Raw genomic sequence first — 10,083 nt, 5'->3', positions numbered from 1 at the left:
CACTTATTAAGACTTATGATTGTACTCTTGTCTTACTTGATTTGTCTGATATTCAGTATGTTGAGTGTTGTGTATCTAGGTCTCCGTGCTAACTTCTGTATTTAGTAGTATCTAAGCTTAGAGGGATCTTTTAGACGGTAGTCTAGAAACTGGCTAAGGGTATTTTCTAAGTAAACAGTGAAGCTCCTTGTAAGAAAAGCGTCTGCTAAATATCCTAAATGTAAATATCATATAGTTGAAATATACATATTGCCATATATGACATTTCCATATGGGCAGACAGCCACTGAAATTCCATCTCAATGCTGTGTATATTTAAAATAGCCTCTTTAATTCAAGTAAAATATAATATATAAAATATTAAAGCTCCACAAGATCTACATTTATTTACCACCGTAAACTGTGTTGATGTGTATAACTTTAGTTGAGTCATGATTTTTTTAGTCTTGATTTCATAATCTTTTTATTGTAAAACTGTTTAAGGACTGATTGTGTTTAGTTTACTGAAGTTTGGAGGGGAACCAGGGTTGTGTGAGATGATAGTGAGGCATGATAGCATGAGACTGGGGCTATTTGTGGGAGATTTTGCAGTCATGTATAATGCACTGTTGTGCAGTGGCGTCTGAAAACATACTGGAGGATAGCCAGTGCTTCTTACTATCCCATAATGCACTGTCATTGTAGTTGAGTAATGTAAGAAATAATCTGAATCACAAACTCTGCTAATTATAATACTCTATATTATATTGCTCTACTTAAAGCTTCTGGTTTCCCAATGTAGGTAATAGTGATTTCATACAATAGTGTTCTGTACTCCTTGTTTAGCTGTATAGGGAATGGTTGGGGATCTTTTCTGGTGTTCTGTATGGTGGTTAGGATTTTCCAGCCTAAGAAATAATGATTTAATTGTTTTTGGACTTTATAAAACTTTATAAAATGACATATGATAATATATATATATATATATATATATATATATATATATACAGTGAGTCCAAGAAGTATTTGATCCCTTGCTGATTTTCTTCGTTGGCCCACTAATAAAGACATGATCATTCTATACTTTTAATGGTAGATGTATTCTTACATGGAGAGACAGAATATTAAAAAGAAAATCCAGAAAATAAATCTAAGGAATATATATTAATTGATTTGTATTTCATGGAGTGAAATAAGTATTTGATCCCTTAGTATTCATTAGCAGTTCTGGCTTTTACAGACCAGTTAGACACTCCCAATCAACTTGTTACCTGACCTGAAGCCACCTGTTCTCACTAATCACTTGTGTGAAAAACACCTGTCCACAGAATCAGACAGATCACACAGATTTCAAGTCTCCAACATGGGTAAAACCAAAGAGCTGTCACAGGACCTCAGAGTCAGAATTGTTGACCTTCACAAAGCTGGAATGGGCTACAAAAAGATTAGTAAGGTGTTGGATGTGAAAGTAACAACTATTGGTGCAATTATCAGAAAGTTTAAAGAGTATAACATGACAATCAACAGACCTCGGCCCGGTGCTCCAAAGAAGATTTCGCCTCGTGGGGTGGCAATGATGCTGAGAACAGTCAGAAATCGTCCTGCAACCACTCGGCAGGAGTTAGCAAATGACCTGAAGGCAGCTGGGACCACAGTTTGCAAGGAAACAATTGGCAACACTTTGCGCAACAATGGATTCACATCCTGCAGTGCCCGAAAGGTACCCCTGCTGAAGAGAGCACATGTGGAGGCGCGCCTCAAGTATGCCAATGATCATTTGAAAGATGAACCAAGTTATTGGGAGAAGGTTTTGTGGTCAGACGAGACCAAAATTGAACTTTTTGGCCTCAACTCCACCCGCCATGTGTGGAGGAAGAAAAATGCTGCCTATGACCCCAAGAACACTGTGCCCACCGTCAAGCATGGAGGTGGAAGCATAATGTTTTGGGGGTGTTTCTCTGCCAAGGGTACAGGGCTACTTCACCGCATCACTGGGAAGATGGATGGAGCCATGTACCGCACAATCCTGAGGGACAACCTCCTCCCCTCTGCCAGGGATCTGAAAATGGGCCGTGGTTGGGTCTTCCAACATGATAACGACCCTAAACATACAGCAAAGGCAACAAAGGATTGGCTCAAGAAAAATCACATTAAGGTCATGGAGTAGCCCAGCCAGTCGCCAGACCTCAATCCGATCGAAAATCTATGGAGGGAGCTGAAGGTCAGAGTTGCCAAGCGACAGCCCACCAACCTTCATGATTTAGAGAGGATCTGCAAAGAAGAGTGGGCCAAAATTCCCCCTGGTGTGTGTGCTAAACTTGTGGTTAACTACAACAAACGTCTCACCGCTGTGCTTGCAAACAAAGGCTTTGCCACTAAGTATTGAGTGTGTTTGGCAAGAGGGATCAAATACTTATTTTCCTCATTGAAATACAAATTAATTAAAATATATTCTTTAAAATTATATTCTGGATTTTTGTCTTGATATTCTGTCTCTCCATGTTAGAATATATCTACCATTAAAAGTGCAGAAGGATAGTGTCTTTATTAGTGGGCAAACAAAGAAAATCAGCAAGGGATCAAATACTTCTTGGACTCACTGTATATATATATAATATAATATATAATGATATAATGACACACTCGTTAATATGGCATGGTGTAATAGCTGGACATAGCATTGTTTTGGAAACACTAGTGTGTCTTTAAGTGAGATTCTTCTCCTCTCTCAGTAAAATGGAGACCACAGCCGACAGCATTACTCTTCAGGTGCTTAAGGAGGCTCGGGAGACAGTCATGTCCAGCCCTTTGGAAGTGATCAACACCCCCATGATCCCATGGTGCCAGACCACACTGCCATGTCTCCATGTGTCCTGCAACATTCATCTAAAGCTGGAGAACATGCAGAGGACCGGTCAGTTTTTTATTTAAACATAAGTTTTATATTGATTATAAAACTGTATTTCATTCAGATGTTCTATTTAATTCCATAGTTCTGTAATAAAGTTGTGTTTAGTGTAATTCTTTTATTTATAATGTTTTATTTAGTTCTATTATTTTCCTAATTTCTGTTGTATTCTGCAACAGGGTCTGTGATAAAAAATTAAGAAACATATTATATTCCAAAGTTCCTTTATCTTCCAAAGTTCTATTCTAGTCCAAAGTTCCTTTATATTCCAATGTTTCTTTATATTTCAAAATTTTGTTCTATTCCAATGTTCCTTTATGTTCCAGTGTTTCTTTATGTTCCAAAGTTCCTTTATGTTCCAATGTTTCTTTATGTTCCAAAGTTCCTTTATGTTCCAATGTTTCTTTATATTCCAAAGTTTCTTTATATTTCAAAATTTTGTTCTATTCCAATGTTCCTTTATGTTCCAGTGTTTCTTTATGTTCCAAAGTTCTGTTCTATTCCAAAGTTCCTTTATGTTCCAATGTTTCTTTATGTTCCAAAGTTCCTTTATGTTCCAATGTTTCTTTATATTCCAAAGTTCCTTTATGTTCCAATGTTTTCTTATGTTCCAAAGTTCTGTTCTATTCCAAAGTTCTGTTCTATTCCAAAGTTCCTTTATATTCCAAACTTTCTTTATATTCCAAAGTTCTGTTCTATTCCAAAGTTCCTTTATGTTCCAGTGTTTCTTTATATTCCAAAGTTCTGTTCTATTCCAAAGTTCCTTTATGTTCCAGTGTTTCTTTATATTCCAAAGTTCCTTTATGTTCCAATGTTTTCTTATGTTCCAAAGTTCTGTTCTATTCCAAAGTTCTGTTCTATTCCAAAGTTCCTTTATATTCCAAACTTTCTTTATATTCCAAAGTTCTGTTCTATTCCAAAGTTCTGTTCTATTCCAAAGTTCCTTTATGTTCCAGTGTTTCTTTATATTCCAAAGTTCCTTTATGTCCCAATGTTTCTTTATATTCCAAAGTTCTGTTCTATTCCAAAGTTCTCTTATATTCCAAAGTTCCTTTATGTTCCAATGTTTCTTTATATTCCAAAGTTCTGTTATATTCCAAAGTTCTGTTATATTCCAAAGTTCCTTTATGTTCCAATATACTTATATTCCAAAGTTCTATTCTCATACAAAGTTCCTTTGTGTTCCAAAGTTCCTTTGTGTTCCAAAGTTCTTATATTCCAAAGTTCCTTTATGTTCCAATGTTTCTTTATATTCCAAAGTTCTGTTCTATTCCAGAGTTTTGTTCTATTCCAAAGTTCCTTTATGTTCCAAAGTTCTGTTCTATTCCAAAATTCCTTTATGTTCCAATGTTTCTTTATGTTCCAGTGTTTCTTTATATTCCAAAGTTCCTTTATGTTCCAATGTTTCTTTATATTCCAAAGTTCTGTTCTATTCCAGAGTTCTGTTCTATTCCAAAGTTCCTTTATGTTCCAAAGTTCCTTTATGTTCCAAAGTTCTGTTCTATTCCAAATTTCCTTTATGTTCCAATGTTTCTTCATGTTCCAGTGTTTCTTTATATTCCAAAGTTCCTTTATGTTCTAAAGTTCCTTTATGTTCCAATGTTTCTTTATATTCCAAAGTTCTGTTCTATTCCAAAGTTCTGTTCTATTCCAAAGTTCCTTTATGTTCCAAAGTTCATTTATGTTCCAGTGTTTCTTTATATTCCAAAGTTCTGTTCTATTCCAAAGTTCCTTTATGTTCCAAAGTTCATTTATGTTCCAATGTTTCTTTATATTCCAAAGTTCTGTTCTATTCCAAAGTTCCTTTATGTTCCAATATACTTATATTCCAAAGTTCTATTCTCATACAAAGTTCCTTTGTATTCCAAAGTTCTTATATTCCAAAGTTCTGTTCTATTACAAAGTTCCTTTATATTCCAAAGTTCTGTTCTATTACAAAGTTCCTTTATGTTCCAATGTTTCTTTATATTCCAAAGTTCTGTTCTATTACAAAGTTCTGTTCTATTCCAAAGTTCCTTTATGTTCCAAAGTTCATTTCTGTTCCAATGTTTCTTTATATTCCAAAGTTCTGTTCTATTCCAAAGTTCCTTTATGTTCCAATATACTTATATTCCAAAGTTCTATTCTCATACAAAGTTCCTTTGTATTCCAAAGTTCTTATATTCCAAAGTTCTGTTCTATTACAAAGTTCCTTTATATTCCAAAGTTCTGTTCTATTACAAAGTTCCTTTATGTTCCAATGTTTCTTTATATTCCAAAGTTCTGTTCTATTCCAAAGTTCTGTTCTATTCCAAAGTTCCTTTATGTTCCAAAGTTCCTTTATGTTCCAATGTTTCTTTATATTCCAAAGTTCTGTTCTATTCCAAAGTTCCTTTATGTTCCAAAGTTCATTTATGTTCCAAAGTTCCTTTATGTTCCAAAGTTCTGTTCTATTCCAAAGTTCCTTTATGTTCCAGTGTTTCTTTATATTCCAAAGTTCTATTCTCATACAAAGTTCCTTTGTGTTCCAAAGTTCTTATACTCCAAAGTTCTGTTCTATTACAAAGTTCCTTTATATTACAAAGTTCTGTTCTATTACAAAGTTCCTTTATGTTCCAATGTTTCTTTATATTCCAAAGTTCTGTTCTATTACAAAGTTCCTTTATATTACAAAGTTTTTTATGACAAAGTTCTGTTCCATTCTAGAGATCAGTTGAACAGTTCTGTTCTTTTTGCAAATGTTTATCTATTGTATTTTATTCCAAGGCTTTATTCTAAAGTTGGATTTCATTGCAAAGTTAAATTCTGAAGTTGCATTGTGAAGTTCTATTTATTTTCAAAGTTCTTTATTTTTTTCTATTCCATAGTTATAGTGTGAAGTTCGAAGTTCTACAATAAATTTTAAATTGATTCAACATTTTTGTTTTATTCCAAAATTCTATTCCAGTGTTAGTTTTTTTCCATGTATTAAAAACTAATATGTTAAATACCTTCAAGGCATTGTGGCAGCTTAATGGAACCTACAACCCTGTGATCCAAAAGCCATTACTGCCTCAAATAAAACCAAAAACATACAATAAATACACACAACCAGTTTAAAACAAGTATTAAACAAAGTATTTAACGATGTACTCTGTATATCACCTGTTAGTTATTATTGTAAAACAGGTACATGCAACATGGAAATTAGCTTGTTATAAAATGCAATTACTCTTGGCTATCTCAAGTGCTTCCATTATGAAGCTCAGCATTATGTGAACGTTTACATTATTATTCGTCTCAATCTTATCAGATTTAAGCAACCACACACACAACAGGCAAATGGGTAGGTAGATAAACCCTGGCATGATCCAATAAACATCAATCATTTCCAGGACAATAATGCAGGCCAGACTTTAACCTTGTTAAATGTTTGTTTTTAATATATTGCAAAGCATATCAGTATTGCAGGGTAGCAGTATGACTGCAATATGATTCCCTCCAAATCACAATCAAAGCAGTCCTAGTTTGGTTCTGCCTGATGATTGATGAATCTGCTAAATCACACTGAGCCTTTTGGGACTGTATTTGGGGCATGATGTGGACAAGGCCAGAGCGAAACTACAAAGTCTAGGTGCAGTTTTAATGTTCTTTATATGTCCCACTTTTTTCACCAACAGGGTCATTTAAAATCAGAGGTGTAGCAAATCAGTTTGCTCGGAAATCCAAAGGAGGTCATTTTGTCACAATGTCTGCTGGGAATTATGGGAAGTCTTTTGCCTTTGCCTCTAAACACTACGGAACAAAAGGCAAAGTGGTGATGCCTGAAACAGCCCCTATCTCCAGATCTCTGTTAATACAGGTAGGACCCTGCTCAGATTCTCGAATACTGTCTGGAATTAAACTCCCACCGAACTCATTTGAGCTATTTATGCATTAACAGAGTTTTGGCATCGAAGTTGAACGAGTTCCGACGCCGTGTCTAATGGATGTAGTGAATCGTTGCGTTCAAGAGGACAACATGACTTTCCTGCATTCTTTCAATGACCCAGATCTCATAGCAGGACATGCCAGGTACATAATAACCCATTATTATCACAATGATACACTACATAGTGCATAGCTTGTGTAGTCCTTGTAGAGAAGTACTGCCAATAGAATAGGACTCTCTGAAGCAGATAAACATCAACCTATTGGCACCATGCCTAATGCCAGGCATGGACTAGAGGGTATAAAGCCCCCCAGCATTCAGCTGTAGAGCAGTGGAAGAACTGTGTTTTCTGGAATGAAGGTTGGTGCTCCATCCAGTACTTGCTAACTAATACTCTTGATGGCCTACTGTCCATATAGTGTACATACTGATCAGACCCAGACCTAAAGGTCAGATTAGCCAACTACTCACAATTACAGCATTTAAACACAGAAACTTTTTTTAATAATAACAAATATTGCAAACTTAACCAAAATGTATTTTGGATGCTTTTTATTAGTACTTAAATATCCCAAGTTTTTCGGAACAGCATAGTTACTAAGTAGTGTATTTTTCTGTACTTGCCTATTTTTGTATTTACAAAACTGTTTTGTCTGTTTCAAGATTTGGAGGCTTTTGAAATACACAATATTCTGGATATGTAATAAATAAATAAATACACTGCGGTTATATTTGGGGTTTTCTCAGTAATGTAGCTGTATTCATTATTGTTTACACATTTCTTTATTATCTAAATATTATCAAATCTAAAAAGAAATTACAGCTTCTTGTAAACCTGAATTTCGAATAATTATTACTGTACTGTATTGTTTTATGTCATTAAAAACTTTGATGTTAGACTTTTCTACTTGTATTAATATACCAGTTATTGTAGAACAGTCAGTCATTATTAGTACTTGACACCTTTCTGTGTGGTACTGCAGTCTTGGTTTTGAGGTTCTGGAGGTGGTTCCTAATCCTGATATAGTGGTGGTATGCTGTGGTGGAGGGGGATTACTGGCTGGAGTGGCCGCTGTTATTAAACTGTCTGGATGTGAAGGGACAAGAATCTATGGAGTGGAGCCAGAAGGAGGTGATGGGTTTTTGAGTTTTCTAGTGTAGTTAACATATATTTTATTTATTTCTAATAAAAGTGAACAGAATCATCAAGTAGCTCTTACATGTTGGCAGTGTAGCACTGTAAATGACTTCATTAATTCCATTATTTAATGGTTATTAAATGGATAGATTGCATAAGTTAAATAAATGTATGGGTAATTGTATTAATTTACTCCTTGTTCAAAAAACAGTGGTATTGATGCTAATTAGATCCTTATTTGCTTACTGTGGATTAAACCTCTCACTTTTAACAGCATGCACCATGTACAAAAGCTTCATTGAGAAGAAGCCTGTCGGCATGGAAAGCAAAAGCATCGCCTCTGGTCTTGCACCACCATTTGCAGGTAAATCACAGTGCCTTAAATCATAGCATGCTTTTTTCAGCATGTTAAATTTTGTGAGAAGTATGTAAAAAATGTGAGCATGTATATCAACATTGGGTTCTTTAAACCTTTAAAAAGGTTCTTCACACTCTTTACATCTCTTTTATAAACATGAGACTAAAAGTTGTTCTTCTACGCCATCACTCAAAGAACTCCTCACACCTGATGAGCTTGCCAAGCAGGCAGTTAGACTGTAGGGCCGGTCTAGAACTGGGAAACTGCACTAAAAAACACAGTCCTGAGTAAATGTAGCTTTCCCTTTTTTCTTGAACACAGAAATGTACATGGTTTCACAGCTCTGGAGTGGTGCAAGTGTTTAACTGCCTGCTTAGCAAGTGACATACCATAAGCAATCGCAAGCAATTTCAGCTGCTGCTCATTTACTTTGAGTCTGTGAGGCTCAACTAAATGTGTTTTGCTGACCAAACTGAGATGCAGAAGTAAAAAAATGAGAGTTAAAAGATGTTGATGTAACTTAAAAAACACTGTGTAACAAATTAACATATAATTTGAAGTTTATCTACAGTACTTAACCTCTTAAACACCTCAGAACCACCAGTGATTCCTGTCTTTTTCCCCTCTTGTTATAACTTAGGACCACTCAGCCAGTTGCTTTGCATATAATTACTGATTAGTAATCCTTAGGGTGTAATAAAAGCCACAGAGCATGTGAGATAAGTTTAGACATGCAGTTAGCATAATGTTGAATTGATGGTTATAAGCTTGCATTGGACAAAACATTAGTCACCATGCATGTTTAAGGTGGTAGTAACTTCAGGCTCCTGCAGATGGCGCTGCACAAGGATGATCGGGTTATAAACACCTGTGGGGGTGTGTGAAGGGATTAAGAAGAGGCAGTGTGAGGGAAGCAGCTGAATCTGCAGGTGAATGGAAGCGTATGGTCATATGGGTCTACCAGCAGTGGCAGAAATCCCAGTCTACAGGAAATTCCCTTTAGAAATGTGGCCGAAAGACGAATCTGATCGCTTTCAGGCAAGAATTGATTGTAGAAGTCAGCGAAGGTCCTTCACCACCAGTTTCTGAAAGAACACTCCACAGGGAGCTGCAGACCATCAACATGTGGAGCAGAGTGGCACGCAAGAGGCCTCACTTCTGCTCAAGATCGAGGAGAACGTCCTGTAGACTGTAGGGATCTCTGCCACTGCTGGTAGACCCGTATGACCGTATGCTTCCCTACACCTGCAGATTCAGCTACTTCCTTCAGCTGTGGCCCTTGACACACCCAAATGCAATCACTCCTTTTAGCCAATCATTAACTGTATCTGCTTTACGACCCATTTTGACCCATATTTCTGTGTTGGGGAGCTTATGTGAGCTGCATTAGCCTTGTAGCTCCACAAATTTAGACACAGAACTTGTCTACGAATCAGATTTGATTTGTTGTGGTGTGTATTCTGTGTCTCAGGTGCTCTGCCGTATGTGCTGTGTCAGAAGTACGTGGAGGAGATTGTGTTGGTGACGGATGAGGAAATCAAGTCTGCTGTGTCCTCCCTCTACAGAGCTGGTCTGGTGGTAGAACCCTCTGGTTCTGCTGCGTTTGCTGCCATCGTTAATGGTAGAATACCGGACATTACTGGCAAAAGCGTGGTGGTCGTTCTGAGCGGAGGAAACATTGGGAAAGATGAGCTTACCAGCTTCCCTGACTGAGTTAGACAGCGTGCACTGATGCATCAGTGAGAAACAAGAGTGGTCATTATAGTACATTGATTAAATTTCACTGCTGTGTGAATCAGCTATTCAGTCTC

General features: G+C 36.3%; 1 protein-coding gene across 1 annotated transcript; it reads left to right on the top strand.

The window, feature by feature from the left end:
• The first annotated feature begins 2,706 nt into the window (after positions 1 to 2,706).
• On the top strand, positions 2,707 to 10,050 carry srr (serine racemase). Its single transcript, XM_072674221.1, has 6 exons — positions 2,707 to 2,893; positions 6,526 to 6,707; positions 6,789 to 6,919; positions 7,760 to 7,908; positions 8,189 to 8,278; positions 9,744 to 10,050. Exons 1-6 carry the CDS (start codon positions 2,716 to 2,718, stop codon positions 9,983 to 9,985), a joined length of 972 nt encoding a protein of 323 aa, XP_072530322.1. The 5' UTR covers positions 2,707 to 2,715; the 3' UTR covers positions 9,986 to 10,050.
• The last annotated feature ends 33 nt before the right edge of the window (positions 10,051 to 10,083 follow it).

This window comes from Salminus brasiliensis, chromosome 2, assembly GCF_030463535.1.
Source record: "Salminus brasiliensis chromosome 2, fSalBra1.hap2, whole genome shotgun sequence".
In the NCBI taxonomy this organism is placed as follows: domain Eukaryota; kingdom Metazoa; phylum Chordata; class Actinopteri; order Characiformes; family Bryconidae; genus Salminus; species Salminus brasiliensis.
This window is presented reverse-complemented; position numbering and strand designations above follow the sequence as displayed.

What these genes read in the sequence shown, in the direction of transcription:
- srr (XM_072674221.1), top strand. Translation starts at nt 2,716, where the DNA reads ATGGAGACCACAGCCGACAGCATTACTCTTCAGGTGCTTAAGGAGGCT. An exon ending in CTCATAGCAGGACATGCCAG is followed by an intron (nt 6,920 to 7,759) that starts GTACATAATAAC and finishes GTGGTACTGCAG; the next exon opens with TCTTGGTTTTGAGGTTCTGG. An exon ending in TGGAGTGGAGCCAGAAGGAG is followed by an intron (nt 7,909 to 8,188) that starts GTGATGGGTTTT and finishes CACTTTTAACAG; the next exon opens with CATGCACCATGTACAAAAGC.